The sequence below is a fragment of the Sylvia atricapilla genome, chromosome W, assembly GCF_009819655.1.
Source record: "Sylvia atricapilla isolate bSylAtr1 chromosome W, bSylAtr1.pri, whole genome shotgun sequence".
Classification (NCBI taxonomy): domain Eukaryota; kingdom Metazoa; phylum Chordata; class Aves; order Passeriformes; family Sylviidae; genus Sylvia; species Sylvia atricapilla.
The window spans coordinates 15,488,297-15,507,223 of NC_089173.1; the positions used below are offsets into that span (position 1 = coordinate 15,488,297).

Genomic DNA, 18,927 nt, shown 5'->3' on the forward strand with positions numbered 1-18,927 from the left:
TGGCAGTGCTGGCTGTTGGCTGAATCCTTTACATTTGTCACTTCTGTTGGCCACAGTTTAAAAAGCAGTAGAGGCTTTGTCCAGCAGAACCCAGCCTATCCATTCCCAAGGAAAAGCAAATTGAATTAGTAGTTGTGCCGCGTGCAGGGTTAAACCTGGCTTAGCCCCGACCTCCCAAGTGTAACAACATCATCCTTGGAAGAGATGACCCAGTTTATTAGAGACATTCCTGGCTCTCTGCCCAGCCCCTCATCTCCCCCACTGTGCAGCAATATCTGTGGTGCAAATCCAGTGCCTATAATTGGGAGGAATAATTGCACGGAGTGGAGTGTCCTCATCCTGCCTTTTCTTAGAGCCTGCGTTTTTAGATCGGGTTTTATGCACCAGTTGAAAATGTTTCAGGCCACGTGCACAGAAGCTATACACAAATTTCAGATTATTAATCAAAGACATGCTAAAAAATGGAACAACTAGAGGTTTTATACATAACTTGCCTTTATGCTGCAGCTGAGCACTGTGTGGTGTTCATTTCAATTGCAGTGAAATCATATTGAATCAACATTCAGTTCTGATACTTGGTGATGAAATGAACTGAGGTAATGAATATTTTTAGTAAACAAACCTCTCACAAACAAATTTTCTATGCCTTTGATCCCTGTCTCTGCTTCTCTGTTATATTTTGGGAGGAATGGGAAGATCAGAAGCACTCAAAGTATTCAAGCTATGAACAAATCCCAGATTCTTCTGTACAAGCACAGTGTCATTTTGCCTTATTCACCTTTCCCAGTGACACCAGCATGGAGCTCTCTGAACCCTGACACTATTTAATATCTGTTTTCTTCAGAGGATTATCAATTCCCACCTCAAAATCTTATTTGTATGTATTAACAGTGATTTCTAAATCATTCCACTATGTTTCTCCTTTTCCATCTGCACCATTTAATATCATTCTTGCTTTTCAGTTTATTATTTCTTGATTTCCCACATACAAATTCTGAAGGTCTGCATTTTCCCTTAACACACCAAGATATTTAACCTCATTAAAGCTGTCACAGATTACACATTCCTTCAGCCTGAGGTTTCAGCTTCAGGTTTCAGCAGTGCCACAAAGCTGCCCCCTGTCAGTGACACCCATCCTGAGCTTAGGCTGGACACTGCTGCTCACACACAGCTGCACAAACTCGGGCACAAAGGTGTCTGAAGGCACCCTTCAACTCTTCCTGTTCACACACTGCTAGGTTTCTGCAGCAGAGACTTTTTGCATCTTTCCCCACTGGTTGGGTAAGCTTGAAGTTTGCTCTGATGGAAGCAGAACTGATAAAAATTTCATAGCACTCCATTGTGAGAAGAGCTGCAACTGCTTCAGCACTCAGCCAAAATTACAGATATTCTGTTAATATCTGTTTCTAAATCAAACTCAACTAAAAATACGAAAAAAAAAAAGAAAAAAAATATCAGTGCAATGAACAGTCTAGCAAAGAAATTACACTGAGCCCCAGTCATCTCACTCTAATTTCCAAACCGACCCTCAAACCACACAAACTAACAACTCACCCTTCTGGAGATTTTGAGCTGATTTCTGAAACAGTGAATGTTCAGCCTCAAAGTAAACTGATTTTTAGATGGTAATTATCATGATTCTTACTTGATCTATTAATGTCTTCGTCACACTGGACCAGAAAGTCTTGCAGTTCCTGTTCAGACAGGATGCATTCCTTGCCTGCAGGTTCACAGCAGACAATAAGTCAAGGTGATTTGTGGCACTGAGGTGCAGCACATCACATAATAAAAAGATGACGAGACTTGTTTCCCTTTGCATTCCTTCAGCACTGTTGTGGGACAAGGAGGTGCTGCTCCCAGCCAGGTGGCCATGCCATGCTATGGATGGCATTACCAATGGAGAAGTATCTTGAGATAGGTAGTAAAATATCTCACAGAAGGAGGAAACACTTTAGTCAGTATCCCAAATGCCACAAAGTAGGAACAAGCACAGTGTTCCCATCCAGAGACCTCCAGCTTGGCTGACCTCTCCCTGCAGACCCCGACTGTCTCACTCTGATATGCTCCCACTGACTTGACAAAATCAGTCTTCTTCCCTCCTGGAAGAGCAGAGGAAGGTGGAGAGAACTCCACAAGTTCTTCCTGGGATAGTTTTAAAACAAAAGGCAGAGCTGAGGTGCTCTCTGACTTCAGGCAGCTTTAATCCCTGCCGGTGTTTCTCTGTGAAGCTGCTCTGAGGTGTTTGCTCTCAGCTCACCTCCATTTTCCTGAGCCCTGCAGACCCCAGGCCAAGAAGGAGCTTTCTTTAGAGTTGTACTGATGTGCCTCCCCCATAAAATCCAGCTGTGTTCCTAAGCCCAGAACAGCTGGGGGCAGGTGCCACACCTCAGCCCCTCCACCTGCCCAAAGTGTGCCTGCACTCCTGTGACAGTTTTATTCAAATAGCCAATGTGCAAACAGTGATACAAAAATCAAATTCTAGCACTCTCCACCCATTTCAGGTCTTTCCTGTCCCCAAATACATCAGCCTGAGAGCCCAGACACTCCAAAGTGAAGCACAGGGCAGACAAGCCCCTTCTCTCTCCCGAAATAAAACTTCACCACTAAGGCACATCTTACCCAGAGCCACCACCTGTGTGACAAATGTTCTCCAGAGCACATCAGTACTTTTAAATCTACCACAAACAAATCATTCTGCTCAGACCTCAGATGACACAGAACTGAAGCACAGTCAGTACACTCAAGACTTAAGAACAGAAGTGAAGATATTTTCTCCCCATTTAACTCTCCTTAACTGGTACCTTTACTGCTATTTTTGAATCCTTGTTATCCTTCCACCACCCTGTGAAAAAACAAAAATCAATGCATTCATAAAGGCCACTGCACATGCACCAGGACAGAACAGAGAACTCTGTCATTTCCAAAGACACTCTCAGGAGTTACTGAGAGGGTGATATTTCTAGACTAATATTTGTTAACAATCAGAATTACATCATCCTACAGCAGAACTGAGCAGACAAGAAAGAGTTTCTGCAGAACTGCACAGCTTTTATTTCTCTCCTGATACAGTTGAAGGACAGGGCAAGGGAAACAAAACATCAAGGCAGAAGATTAAAAATTCAGAGCATCTAAAAGACAATCCTCTCCATTTTAACCAAAATACAGATTAGCCTTTTTCCTGTTTGAATGGCAGTAATTGCCATAATGGCACTTCTACAACTCTATCCATTTTATTTCTGTTCCCTCACACTCTTTATTCAAAAGAATTTCACAGTTGAAATCAAAGTTTCTAGGAAGTAGGAGCTTTTTCTCCTTTGCTTGTTGTAGCAGAGACTCTGATTAATAGGAGGCTGGACAGAGCAAACGACACGTCTCAACCAATGTGGCTACCATGTCATTCTCCCCTTTATTGTTTCTGGACAGCGAATTGTATAGATTCACAACATAGTTTACAATTACAGGGCATACAAGGAATGCAAACAAGCCTTATTTATCTTAGTCTTAAGGTGGCTATATTGTCAGTGCTATAATTCTACATTTAGAAACCCATTATTCCCTGGTACACCTTAATATGAAATGTGAATTTCTAGTGAATTTTTTACTGCGCCACTGCGGCCTGCAGGCCCCGTGGGCCCTGGAGGCCCACAGGCTCTGCAGGCCAAGGGGCCCAGTCTGGAATTGCTCAACCTTCACTCCAAGTATAAATCATGTCCTCGATCTCCGCAACAGCTTGTCTTACCCCTGTATGTACACAGCAGTTTTAGAGTGCCAAGTCTGCAATTTGTCTCCTGAAGGAGGCTGATTCTGCACTCTGACTGGGAAAGTGCATCCACAAATCTGGACACAGATGTTGGCAAACAGATTGTATTAACCAATGGGTTTTATGCACTTTATTGATTAAAAAGACAAATGAGTAAAGGTCTAAGGAAAAAGTATTCCCTAATAACCATCCTTAATGGTCTCTTACTGCAGGAAAGACATTGAGAGGCTGGAGACAGGGAAGGGAATGAAGCTGGGGAAGGGGCTGGAGCACCAGGAGAGGCTGAGGGAGCTGGGAAAGGGGCTCAGCCTAGAGAAAAGGAGGCTCAGGGGGGACCTTCTGGCTCTGCACAACTCCCTGACAGGATGGGACAGCTGGGGAGGGCTCGGGCTCTGCTCCCAGGGAGCAGGGGCAGGATGAGAAGGAACAGCTTCAAGCTGCACCAGGATGGGTTCAGGTTGGATATCAGGAAATATTTTGTCACTGAAAGGGTTATAAAACATTAGAACAGGTTGCCCAGGGCAGGGGTGGAATCACCATCCCTGGAAGTGTTCAAAAAACTTGTGGATGTGGCCCTTGGGGACATGGTTTAGTGGTGACCATGCTGATGCTGGCCTGTGTGGAGGTGGATGAGTCTGCCAGGCCTCTGCCCTGGAGGGATGTCCCTTGAATGGAATGTGATAAGCTCATCTCAAACCCCTCCCCCCAGGAGAGAGAACCCTTAGATGAGGCAGTTCTCTCTCGGGTCAGAGCAAAGCACCCACAATGCTTTGATATACCTTTCCAACCCATTGATTCTTCCCCTTTGGTACCACCCCTGCTTTCCCCCATAAATACCCCAGAGTTTACCCTGCTCGACAAGGAGCTGCTGTCCCTGGCCACCCCTTTGTAGGGTGCTGGATAATAAAAGCTACCCTGTGGAATCGCTACACGGCACTTGTCTCTCTGTCCCTGAGTCGGCCTGGGAGAACCTCGCAAGGCAGAGCTGAAATCACTACTAAGAGCTGAAACCACTGCTCAGAGCTGATCACTTGCAGCCACTGGCTGCGCCTTGCTGAGGCTGCCCAGTGGTTGGAGGCTGCCTGAGACCCCCAGAAGGCTGTCTCTAGTGAGACCTCTCTCTCTGGGAAGGTTGCGGCTATCCGGGCTGGACCACAGACTCCACGGCTGTTCACAGGGCTGACAGTTGTACTCAGTGATCTTAAAGGTATTTTCAAACCTTAAGGATTCTTCTAAGATTAATAAACAGGCACCTTCACATCCTTGAAAGTTTAAAATTTACTCCAGAAATGTCTTCTACAGCTGAGGTCATGTATCCAGCATGACCACAGTGCCCAACAACCCCCCAAGTGCTGCAGGCAGACACCAACATCACCCCATTCCCAGCCCAGTGCTCCCACTGCCGAATCTGAGCTGGCTCTGGCACTCACCTGACCCCTAAAACAGCACTAAACACTAAAAAACAACCTCAGCAGCTGAATTTGTACCTGACAGGTCACACACCCGACCTGGATTACCTTACAACTGGATATTGGCTATGGATGGGGTGGCAGAGTACTGGGAGGGAGGGGGAAAACCTCCCCATTTAGCTGTGAAACTATCCAAGGACAGTCCCCAGCTCCTTGGTGAGATGCCCTAAAAGGTCTAAGTGATGCTCTAAGTGATGAGGGGATGAGCCTTCCAGAAAAGAGCTGCATTTTAAAAGGCCTCCTCAAGAGAATTAGCACTTAGGAAAGAAAAAAGATGGATTGAGCACAACAGGATTTGTATAAAAGTACCAGTTCCTCTGGGAGATGCTCTCATAAAGTGCTCTCTGTATAAAAAGAAGTAAGTGATTGTATCAAACTCTGCAGAAAGTGGAAGTGCTTCAGCTGAGACCTAGAAAAGGTCTGAGAGAAAACACCATTAATGTGATGTCCTTAGATTCCTATTTATACAGGAAACACTGCCACACTCATACCTTTTGAAGACTAAAGAACAGAAAATAATCAAGAAAGGAAAATGTTCTGGTTACAGCAGGAGAAAGCAAGAAAAGGCTCTTCCATTGCCTAGACCTCGTTGCCAAGACAGCAGCCACTGCCAGTGGCTGTGCCATCTCCACAGACTGGGGAGTTTGGTTACCATGACAGACACTTCCCCAGTTGTTGCTTCTGACAGAGCTGGAGTGACAGAGCAGCCCCTGGAGAGCCTGGTTGTACCATCCCACCTGAGGCTGGATTTCTTGGTAAGAAGGCAGAACTGACACCTCTTCAAAGACAAGCTGGAAATGCTGAGCAGGAACTAAACAAATGAGTAGGACAGAGGTTTTTTTCTTCCCTGACAAAAGCTGTTTCATACCTTGCGTTAATGGTTTGGAGTTGTCTGTGAATTGAGGACATCAAACTGGCTGATTCTGCTACTGTGAAATGACATTTATGTGGATAAAATTAGACTTGATCAAGTTCCTACAGCCAGCACTGACTAGTTCTGTGCATGTGCAGAGAAGCTGCAGAGGGAATTACTCTCTTAAGCATTCAGTTACCTCAATTAACAACCACTTCACTTTCAATATAAAAAACATATTCTGAGCTCCAAACTCTCAGTTCTTATCAATTCAGATGTTGTATTTGAGCTAAGAGCATGATTTCTGCCTGGGTATCACCTCACACTGGATTATGACCTTGACCTGCTTTTAAAGATAGACATCAACTTCACCTCAACTGAAATACTGCACTTGCAGATAATGTTTGTATCAAAGAAAAATGGGGAAAAAACATCCAAGGTAAATAGAACTGACATTTTCAAAAATGCACTTTTATCAACTTTTCATTGCTTCACTTGATGCATTAGATACTTAAATGAAAATGTACTTACTGCTCTTTTTCTGGAACAACCTGTAATCCAAGGCACAGTAAGGTTTCCTGAAATCTGCAGAGAGGAAGGAGAAAACAGATCAGAAAACAAGAGCAGCTTAGGTTGCTGTGAGAGTCAATACTGAGACTTCAGCACTGTGCATTCAATTCTGAAACCAGTGTCTGTAAACAGGTTAAGATTCAAAACCAAAGCCACACTCACCTTTACTGCCAAGAATAAAACACTGTTTCTTTGGGTGAGGGCAAGATAACACGGTGATAACTTGGGTGTTTCTGTACTTTTAGTACCCCAAAACTTGGATTTCACAACAGCAGTTTGCCATCTCTCCCAAACTGGCAGGATGAGCAGATTGGAGCCAGACAAGGGCTGAGGACTGAGCTGCCCTCACATCTTTTTCAATTACAGCACTTCAACTTCCAGAAAAAATGTTCTCATGTTTGCCACTGAGCTGTTCAATGTCTGATGTTAAAGATTTGAGTACCAACAGAAAAATCAGGGATATCAGAATGAAGAAAAATGGGGAAAGAGTGTGAAGGCAAAGGAGAGCTGCTTCCATTCCTATTGCTTCTCCATCATTCCCAGAGGTCAGACTTTATAAAATAAAAATCTGAGAGTGTTTTCCCTGACCATCTGAGGTATGTCATAGCCTGGAATATTGTAGGCTTATCTAAGATTCCATGTTCATCTTCTGCTGCAGACAAGTAATGTCTGAGAGCTTAAACATAGCTCTGGAGAGATCAATCGCCTCAAGTCATTACACACACATATGTGAGGAAAAAACCTGTGCACTTCTGCTGACTGAACCAAACTGCACTGAGAGTTTTTGCATTTACAAAGTGCTTCACTGATGGCTCTTGCAGGACAGCACAACAAGCACAGCAGCCCAGGTACAGGTGCCTGCTGCATAAGCACATAAAACACTATTATTCTTCAAGCTTTTAGCTGGAAGCACTTGGAGCTCACCCAAGGTCAGACACTTTCTCACTACAGCACAAAGAGGGTTGAGGGGGGCTGGAAAGGAGCACCTCCCCTCCCAAGGGCCAGCCTGCATCAGGTTTTGAGCCTAAAATATTGATTTCTTCACTGCACACACACATTTTGGAAATTCTATATAGAAAAGTTACATCTATTACAACCCTATATCCCACACAACAGCTTCACACCACAGAATCCACTGTAAAGGCACCCTGAGGAACTACCCAGGTGGCTCCTCTTCACTAATTTAAAGGGGGGGGGGTTACAAAAAAAAAAAAAAAAAAAAAAAAAAAAAGTGCTTTTCTATGGGAATAAAGCAAAATCTACCTGGCAGAGCATTAAGGGTTGCTGGGAAGACAAATGCACACAGTTCTGAAAGGGATGAGGCCAAAACCAACCTAGCTCATCTTAAGAGAAGTCCCTGAAAGACAATGTGCATGGCACTGTCCTGAACTGCCTTTGTCAAACAGGCACAAGGGCTGGGCTTGGGAACTAAGTAAATAAAAAATACACACATTCTCAACAGTGTTCTTATCCCTTAGGGTTAGGGAAAGGAACCATGACTAAATCCCAATGCAGCCTGGAGGACAGCACAGATAACCTCTCTACTCCAACACACTCAAAGTCAAACTAAGACAAGCAAGTAGGCTGAAGAATTTGTTTACTGAAATTGCTCAGGCATTAAAATTGATCACTTAAATAAATTTAGTTTTAAGTTACACTAACATGAATTTGATTAATTGAACCAGTAAGGAAGCTATAACTAATTGCTAATTAGATACCCCACCAATATATGACAGTAATCACTTCATCAAAACATGAATCACACAAACCTGACTTTGAAGAAGCATCTGCTTGGATGTTCAACTACTCCAATAATCATTTAGCTCAGGTTTAATCTATTTTTAAATTCAAGAAGATTTCCCTAAGGATTTTCATCTCTGTGCTGATGGATAAATTAGCTAAACATAGGCAATAAAATTAACATAAACTGACTACAAAAAAATGAAGTGTCATCCTGTACAAGCCTTCAATATGCGGCTACCAGGGGCTCAGTTGGACAGGTAGAAGTGCTACCACACTGCAGTGCTGCCTGCACTGGGTTTGAGAAGGAATTCTCTCCACTGAATGGCATAAAAGAAGCACAGCCTGCAGAACGGTGAACCTATTGCTTAACAGCTGCCAACTTTGAAAGGAAACAGCATTTAGCTACAACCTCGGCTTTGAGGTTTGAATACAGAGATAAACTAATGGATTACCTGGTAATTATTTTGGTTTTGTGACAGCCTCATTTGACTTGAAGATGTGAAATGAGGAGAAAAGGTACTTCTGGCTGCGTTTGCAGTGTTATAAATCGTGCTGGATGTGGTGTGCAATGAGGTCCGTGCAGGCAGGTGGAACTCTCTGCTGTGGTAGAGGAGATTGTCAGGCACATCCCTGGCACTGCCCAGCTGTGCCCCACAGCCCGCACTGCGGCCCGGCCCGGCCGTGCTTTGGTTGTACCCGCGGCCGGAGCCGCTGCCCTCACAGTATCTGGAGTAGCTCTGGATCTGCGCTCCCATGGAGGCCAGCTCCTCCTCCCGGGCGTACTCGTCATCCACGTTGCCTGTCTCCATTGCAATGGACAGGCAGCTGCCCTCCAGGGAGGGATGTTTCTGCGTTGTGCTCCCCGCCACGAGCCGCTGGGGCTTATCCGTGACCGCCAGCGAGAACACCTCGCGGATCTCCAGGTTCTGGGTGCCACACGCAGGGTGCCTGGGGTGACCCCTCGGCCCGGGGGGCACGTGTGACGCCGGGGCCACGTGCTCGGGTTTCTGCAAGCGCTGGCACCCCAAGGGCTCGGCCTTGCAGGGCCTGTGGCAAATCATGGGTTTGTGAGGTAACACCAGCTCTGCCGTCTGCACCGAGGAGCCGCCGTAGCTTTTCTTTGTGTGACTGTAGATGGAGTTTGCGGAATTGAGCACGCTCGTTTGCCTGGACAGAATAATGGTCTTTTCCCCCACTAAGAGGGAAGCGTTCTTACAGTGGGGTACTTGCCGTCCCAGAGGGATGTGCTGCTGCTGGAAGTCTGTGTCGCTCTTGCCCAGGAGCCGTGGGATGGAGGTTTTGTGTAGCTCTGCCACAGAGGCATCCATGTGCTTGGTGGCTCTGGGCTGGCCCGACGAGCTGGCAGGGCTGTAGATACCAGTCACTATCACGTCGTTATTAGAAGAGGTCCAAGAGGATTGCTGGCTTTGGGATCGAGCAATATTCACCACATTTCTCACTGCTGCTTCCGGGGGCACGGAGGGAGTGGAAGGGGCAGTCCCCGGGGGGGTGCCCCCAGATTCCACAGCGCTCTTGCTGCTCATCTTCCGCCGCTTGTTGCCAACCCATGTCTGCAAACAACGGCAGCAAACACAACAAACACAAAACAAGGCATCAAAGAGGCAGAAAAAAATTAGCAATTCTATTTTTAAGCAGATCTGATGACATGTTAAGTGCTCGAGTTGCGATCTAAGTTTACAAATATGTAAATCATGTACTGATTATGCAGTGAACATGACGGGGTGGAAATACAGGCCTGAACAATACAGGGTAGAAATCCAGGCCTCTCCTCCTTGGGATCTACAACTCATACATGGGACAACCCCAGTCTCAATTCTGAAGCCCCAGCTTCTCAAAAATCCTGAGACTCTCGTGCCTCCTGTCTTGAAGTTACCCTCAAGATTTATTTCATTGACACCACCATGACTGATTTCCTACAGGAAAACAAACATCCCTGCCATACATAATTCCGCTATACTAATTTTTTTGTCAGATTTTACAAAATGTCTAATTTGAGGCACAATTTGTAACATGCAGTAAAATGTCAGTTACTGGTCAGCTTTGCCTCTGCTGAGAGTCCCATTCTCCTGATCGATTGTATTTAAGGAATTCATGTGCCTATTATAATCCTATTTGCAAGTGCCAGCTGCAACTCAAGTATCATTTTGCAAAGAACTAATCACAGACCAAGAGTTTTATAGGAAAAAAAATAAAAAAAAGGAAAAAAGGGGGCATTAGGAGAAGCAGAAATGAGGGGTGGAGGGGTGTAAGGAAGAGAAAGGTAAGATCATGCTAAAATATGACAAATGCAGTGCGACGGTGTGGTGCTTCTCTCGGGGCTTTTGCCCTCTTTCCTTGGCTAGCTCTGGCACTGGCATCACAAAATGTACAGTACTGTATTCTGGAATACAGTTCTGATCCTGTAGGTTCTTGCCTCAGCAGAAGCATGAACAATGTGAGAAATAAAGGGATGGAACTCCAGTGGGGGACTTCAACTGGATTTTATTAAATTCCTTTCACCCAGGAGTCAGCCCACCAAAGCTGACTAAACTCGCGGGTTTTCACCTTAAATATGGGGGTGGAGGAGTGGGGAGGATACAACTTGGAACCAATCGAGAATGGGAAACGAGTGACCCCGAACATAAAGGACAACTTATAGGACAAATCAAGGGACAAAGGGGGAAGGGGGACTTGGACCCCATCAACCACTCAACATCCTCACCAAAACTTTCTAGAGATGAGGGTGAGGCTTCAAAGTGACAGGCAGGACTCAGGTGTCACATAAACGATGACTGATTAATAACAATAACTGGGGTAAACCATAATGGGGTAAAACATGGGGTACATGGAACAAACCATTATAAAACAAAGAACAAAAGCATGCAGAAACTTGGTAAAACCCAAAATGCACCACAACAATGCAGGACAAACACTGGTTCAGTTTCCATTGCACTTCCTAAGTAAGAAAAAGTTTAAGTGCTGCAGATCACAGCTCAGAAAGGGAACACAAGGAATGATACTTGATTGCAGGAAGGAAAATGGAGAGGGAAAGGAAACATGAAGATGGAGAGAACTGCAAGGAGAGGGGAGCTGAACTGCCTCTTCTAGGACATTCAGTCAGCACAAAAATAGCAAACCAGCCCTGGCTGCACCATCAGCATCCAGATTCCTGTTACAACTGCCTGCCTGCCCCAGGAGCCTGAATCCCTGGCTGACTTTCACAGCTTCTACCACCTCGAGTTGAAAAAGTAACTTCTAATGCTTCCAGAGTGTTCTGAGGGAGGGGAATACAGGCAAGAATTTGGGAGCAAAGTTGTTATTGTCAATGTGCCACTGTTAAACCAATAAAAAACCAACCTAGACTGGTCCCACTTGCTCCTCCTCAGTGTCCAGTGTCAGAGCAGCTCCTGGGAGCTCCACTATCCTTTGTTATTTTTCCATCTAATGCCTCAGGATTTCTATTTCTGCCCTCAGACAACAGCCATTTTGTTGTCTAGTGTTTCACAAAGGGATTATTATTTCCCTTCCCATGGAATTCATAGACTCTGGAAGAGCTCCTGTTAGCACTGGGACATTCTTGTTTTACAGGAAAAGAATGTCCTCACTGTAAATAAAAACAAGGGACCACAATATTTATGATTGTGATGTGGAATACGAGTGTGACAGAGTGCATCAAAAGAAACAGTTTCACAATTGTTTCCCCCAAATATATTAATTTATAGAAACTTATTTAGCTTAAAAATAGTTTCTTGATAACATGACCTTGCTTTGATACATTATACAAAGTTTCTATAGGCAAATCAACTTATAATTTTATGAATAATAATTTAAAAAATCCCAATAAAAGACAAAGAACAAAAATGACTCCTTGTGCAACCCAGGCCCCTGCTAAATTCAACAGTCATGTGAAGATATTTCAGTGAAAACAAACTCTAAATAGGCTCACCGGGTAAAAATAGGCTCACACACACACACTGAAGTCTGATTTAAGACAAGGATAAGGTTAGACTCCAGACCTCTCTATATTTTATGTAAAGCAATGAATGTGTATGCTTAACAAATTTGAAAGGCTCCAGTACTTACCCTGACCACGCTGAAATCCAGTTTAGTTTCTTGTGCACACTGTAAAATGAGCTGAAAGCAATTTTTACTTTGATTTGTCATTCCATTTTCATAGTAACGCTGTAATATCCTTTGTTGCTCTACAGTAAATACAGAACGCAGATTCATCTGAAAGGAAAAGGAGATACTATGAAAGCTGGAATGGAAACTGCAACACTTGCAAGATCCACAGGCTCCTGCTCCTTGGCTTTGTCAAAAGTGGCGCTCAGGATGTGGATGCTGACAGCCAGGTCAGAGAGAGATATTTTCAAGTATCAGGCAGCAGCAGAGTCTGTGGGAAAGCAAGTCACATAACTTTCCCACACTGGCCTGAGAAACTGTAAGAAGGTATTAAAACAACCTTTGCAGCTGGTGTTTTGAACTAGCTGTTTACTTGCAAGGTGTTTAAGAAGAGGTGTTATTTCTGGTTAGCCAGTGGTGGTGAGGTGTTGGTTTGAGGACCAATCATGTTCTGCTCTCTTGGAACTGTCTACAAAAGGATGGGATGTCGAATAAAGAGGGTCTCGCCTTCTGAGAAGACCTGAGTCGTGTGTCATTATTCAGCCATCCCTAATACAATAGCTGTTGCAGTCTGTTCAAGTTGTAGTGTTACAGGGATGGTTCTGTACCCCGTGTTTAGTCTGAGTCTGGGATTTTGTCCCAAAAGTTGTCTGCTCTCCCAGAGCTGTCAGTTCTGTCAGAACTCAACCCTTTTCCTGAAGTTTCTACCAATCTCTGTCATATCATTCGTCCGTATAATTTGTTTTCCTTTTACTGGTTTTCTATTTGCTTGAGACTCTCCCAAGTTCTCCTCCCCCCTCCCCTGATTGGTCGAAAGTCACTACTTGCCCCTTAATCCTGTCTGTTTAAAACCTGCTGCACCTGGCGCTCGGGGTGGGTCTGTCTCAGGCTATCCAGAAGAATAAACCGAAAAGATTATCAAAGCCATTGAAGGAGCAGGATTTGAAATCACAACAGAGAAGATCCAGCGCACCTGCCCATGGACATACCTTGGACTCCAGATAGGTGAATGGATGATCGCATCCCAGCAGCTCACCATCAAGGACAATCCAAGGACCCTGAGAGACCTTCAACAGCTCTGTGGCAGCATAAACTGGGTGTGTAACCTAATAGGGATCACAACTGAGGACCTTGCACCCATTTTAAACCTCCCGAGAGGCCCTGATGACCTCGATTCTCCACAAACCATCACACCAGAGGCCCAGAAAGTGATCTGAAAGGTATTGGAGGTGCTGTCCACAAGACAAGCACACTGTGCTGATCCTGCCCTGACTTTCCAATTTGTCATTTTGGGTAAGACACTCAGGTTTCATGGCCTCATTTTTCAGTGGGACCCCACTCTAAAGGATCAGCTCCTAATCATAGAGTGGGTGTTTCAATCACATAAACCAAACAAAACCATCACTACACCTCAGGAGCTTATGGCTCAGCTTATCATTAGGGCCAGAGCTCACCTCAGGACCTTAGCAGGATGTGAATTCACATGCATATATCTTCCTGTAACATTAAACAAGCTAGAACCTGTGCTCCAAACCAATGAACACCTCCAGTTCACCCTTGATAGCTACTCGGGTCAAATCTCTGTTCACCCACCAAAACATAAACTATTTAAAACTTGTTTTAATTTGGTTCCAAACTCATGGAAAAGTAGAACTCCCCTCAAGGCACTGACTGTGTTTACTGATGGTTCAGGGAGATCTCACAAGTCAGTTATGACTTGGAAAAATCCTGACACTCAGGAGTGGGAATCTGATGTCCAGATCGTTCAGGGATCTCCACAAATAGCAGAATTAGCAACTGTTGTTAGAGCCTTTGAGAAGTTAAAAAAACCTCTAAATTTAGTTACTGATTCAGACTATGTTGCCGGGATAGTCGAGAGGGCAGAACATTCTTTATTAAAGAAAGTGTCAAATCCAGATTTATACAGCTTGCTCTCGAAGTTAGTATTCCTCCTCTCCCACCAGGAGCAACCATACCACATTATGCATGTGAGGTCACACACTGACCTCCCTGGACCCATTACAGAAGGCAAACGGAGAGCTGACATTTTAGCAATGGCAACACAAGTTACTCTACCAGACATCTTTAATCAAGCTAAACTGAGCCGTCAGTTTTTTCATCAAAATGTACCTGCCCTAGTCTGGATATTTAAAATTACAAGAGAACAAGCAAGAGCAATAGTGAATTCCTGTCCCAACTGCCAGAATTATGCATTGCCATCCATAGGGGCTGGGGTTAACCCCTGAGGCCTTGAGAGTTTAGAATTGTGGCAGACCGATGCCACACATTATGCACCCTTTGGGAGACTGAAATACATTCACATGTCCATAAATACATTTTTCTAAGGCTATATTTGCATCAGCACACTCAGGAGAAAAGACAAAAGATATCATCTGACACTTCCTCCAAGCATTTTCCACCCTGGGCATTCCCCAAGCCATCAAAACAGATAACGGTCCTGCTTACAGCTCCAAAATTTTCAAACAGTTCCTGAGTCAGTGGGGGGTGAAACACAACACAGGCATATCCCACTCCCCAACAGGTCAATCTATTGTAAAAAGGGCTCACCGCACTCTCAAGAGAGTCCTTGATCAGCAGTGTGGGGGTGTGGAAACACTATCAAATGTAGAAAGATTATGCAAGGCTCTTTATGTGATCAATTTTCTTAATAATTCTTTCACTGAGCCAAACCCACCCATTCTCAGGCACTTCTCCAACACAAGCAGAGCTCAGCTCTTGGAGAACCCCCCTGTGCTGATCAAAGACCCTGAATCCAAGCAAATAATGGGTCTATTCCAGTTAATAACTTGGGGGAGAGGATATGCTTGCGTGTCCACAGATTCTGGCCCAAGGTGGATTCCTGGCAGGAATGTCAAGACGTACATTGAACCGCTAAAGGCAGCACCCAGAGACATCTCTCCGGAACCTCAGAGACAGCAAGGAGGTCAAGCCCGGGAAGAATGGAGAAGGAAAAGGAGTATGACTACAGATGTTCGTTGCAGAAAAAGACGAACCTCCAGTACCTCAAGAAACTATAAAACTCTCTGATGGACTTCATTCTCAAATTGTGTTATATGGTTACCTTTTGTTTTGTTTTTTGTTAATCTTACTGTTGCCTCTCTGTTGGATGTTGCACTGCTATCCCCTCGTGTTTTCATATGCCCTTGCTACTCAGTATAAACTGAGGGGTTAGGAGGGAAGATACGAGGGGCTGTTAGATTTAGATAAGTTTAAAATTTCCTTTTTTCAGACTCACAGATCATCTCATCATCCACAAGTATACTGCCATGTCTCCTGTGGCAGGGAATCCCCAACTGCTCTGAGAAGGATTTTGGATGCTCCTCACCCTTCAATCAGCTAGTGCGTGGATTGTCCCTCAGCCCAACCAGAACATCTGGGTCATAATAGCCAAGTCCTTACAACAAGACAATCTATGTCTGTCCGTAGGCAGCATGGATAACCCACTGTCGACATGCCTAGTAGGAGTCCCTCTAACAGCAAATGAATACCCATATGCAGATAAGAAACCCAATCCAGTAGACGCTTGGGATGAGTGGACATAGTCCTTACCACAAGCACTAGATGAACCCCAAGAATTAGAGCTGTTAGGGTCCTCTAAAGCTCATTACTGCATTCAATTTCAATGTCAACCTCCCAATGAACTCTTGACCTGCCTTGAACTTATTAGGTCTGCCCATAGGTGTTGACAGAGGCTCTAAATAATAGGAGGCCAGACAGAGAGCAAAACGACACGTTGAACCAATGTGGCTATCATGGCGTTCTCCATTTAGTCTCTCTCAGATGGCAGGTTATATAGATTCTTAGTATAGTTTACAATGACAGGCCATACAAAGAATGCAAACCAACACTATTTATCTTAGTCTTAAGGTGGATGAACTGTTCATGCCACAACACTACACCTAGAAACCCACTATTCCCTGGGTATAAGTTAACATGAATTTCCACCTGCGCCACAGGGGCCTTCAGGCCTCGTAAGCCAAAGGCTCAGTCTGTAGTTGCTCAACCCTCAATCCAAATATAAATCATGTCCTTGCTCTCTAAGAAATTCCACAACAATTCCCCCTTTTTCTTTTTGAGCAATCCAGACTGAGTCAAAGGCACAGCTAACCATTTTTTGCATACGTTGTCAAAGACAAGGCACAAAAACTAAAATAACTATAATAACAATAAAAAGTATAATACCAAAATGGACCAATCTTTCATCCAAACAGCAAAATCCCATGAACTGAGCCATTTATCAAAAGGAGTGTCAGCAACCACAAGTTTTTTCATATTGCTTTTCAGCTGTGAAAGCTGTTTGTAAATTGATTGAGAATGGTCAGACAAATTCATACACACATGCCCTCAAACTCTTCACATCCATGTCCTTAGGCAAGAAGAAGGAAGTCGATGGCAGCCCTGTTCTGAAGAACTGAATGATGGATGCTATCAACATCCATAGCAAGTTCACTTAACATATTAGATGTTAATTTGTTTTCCAGTCCAGCAGGCCAAAGTTCGTAACTGTGTGAGAGCTTGTGCTAAAGCAACTCCTGGGGAGAAAATTGAAGCTAATATTACAGCAGGACGCCCCCATAATGATACTTGGTCTTTGCAATTGGGGCCTAGTTGGGAAACACTACGTCTGGCTCATCAGGTTTACTGAGACAATGCAAAAATCTGATGAATGGTTGGAGCAAACAGTGTTAATTTGCCAAAATAGCATGGGCCTCCTACAGCTTTTTGAGGTACTGAACACCAGGCTTGATCTCCACAAATAAGGAAAAATTCCTGGTGGCAGTTTTCTTGCAGCACCTGTCAATGGTGTTACAAATTGAGTCCAATTGTTACAATATTCTGAATAATTATAATACAATGAGGATTTAGGAGACACCCAAGTGTTGCCATTTTTTAGCTGCTTTTCTTTCATAGGTAACAGACCTGATTTTTCAACATGCTGTCCAAAAATTAGACAATAATTGCCTGGCACAGAACCAAGAAGATTGAGTTCTTATGGCTTAGTACCTGTGATCTTAAGATTTTGTGCAACTACAACAGCTTGTGCTCCTAAAGCATTCTTTAAAATTTTCTGGGTCTCACACCAATTGACAAATTGAGTGCTGGAGGAACTGGTGGGCCTATTACACCTCGTGTTCCAAGCTTCATTCAAATTTTGATATATTTTGGCTTGAGTCCAAGTTTTGAACTCTGCCATGGAATTCAACGGCACTCCAATCAAACCGGTATGAAAAGGATTGGACGGCATAGCTAAAGATAGGCAAAATGAATCTTGACCAGATTGATTGGCCCAAGTGACCCACATATTTTGTCTTTGATCAATGTCAAGCAGTCCAGATACTTTCTTTGCTAAAACACTGCTTAAAACAAACATTCCAACCCACAACATTTTTCTCATATTTTTCGATTGTCTCTCGTAATTCTCATTCAAAATAAACAGGTGCTGGTTATTACTTAATCCTAAATACTAATTACAACCTATAGCAAACTTAACTTTATAACTATGATTATATAAACTATTTTTTGTTTTTGCACTCTATAAAGTCAATTTTCATCAGTTTCAGAGTTGTCACAGGGTGCTCCAGGTAAGTTGCTGTTGTCAACGTTGTTATCACTACTTCCTGGTATCTGTGACTGGGGACATGCACGGGTAAATCGGCTCAGCACCCAAACAGATCCTGTTCCTGTGGAGACACACATATAACCACGACCATTAAACAACACAGGACTTGGTCCTTGCCCTTCACCCGTTCGCATGTCTTTGTAATAAACATAAAGTCCTGGAATTGCCTGTGGTCTCCCCTCTTTCACTGCATAGTGATGTATTATGACCACAGGTTCTTCTCTTCCTTCTGCTAAACACAAATAATTTAAAGTGAACAATACTTTTGACAATCGGCTAGCAACATCAATCTCATAATTTTGCTTTTGTTTTGCTAAATATTCTTTCAGGGTGCAATTGGCTCTTTCCACAATAGCCTGACCTGTAGGAGAGTGAGGGATTCTAGTGGTATCTTTCACCCCCCACTTCTGCATGAATCTAGCAACTCGTTGGCCGACATAAGCTGGACCATTGTCGGTCTTAATTTCTACAGGTACACCCATAACTGCAAAACAGACAGACAAATGTCTTTCAACATGCAGAGCCTTTTCTCCTGTTTGGGCTATCGCCCAAATAAACTTTGAGTAGATATCTACAGTCACATGAACATATTTGATTTTTCCAAATTCTAAAGCATGAGTTACATCCATTTGCTACAATTCTAAAGCTTTCAGTCCCCTTGGGTTTGTGCCTAGTCCAAGGCCAGGGCCATGATGACTACATTGAGGGCAGGCACTCACAATCCCTTGTGCATCACTCAGGGGGATCTGAAATTGTCGATGTAGGGCTC

The 18,927-nt window shown here is 44.0% G+C and overlaps 1 protein-coding gene across 1 annotated transcript in view; it reads right to left on the bottom strand.

Moving 5' to 3' along the window:
* Positions 1–12,631, bottom strand: part of LOC136373466 (highly divergent homeobox-like) — a 28,309-nt gene extending 15,678 nt beyond the window's left edge. Inside the window, exons 1-3 of the mRNA XM_066338366.1 lie at positions 12,479–12,631; positions 8,848–9,966; positions 6,614–6,667 (exon numbers count right to left, since the gene is read on the bottom strand). Of these exons, the coding sequence (XP_066194463.1) occupies positions 6,614–6,667; positions 8,848–9,966; positions 12,479–12,625 (1,320 nt within the window). The 5' untranslated portion in view covers positions 12,626–12,631. The remainder of the gene's footprint in view (positions 1–6,613; positions 6,668–8,847; positions 9,967–12,478) is intronic.
* Positions 12,632–18,927: the final 6,296 nt, after the last annotated feature.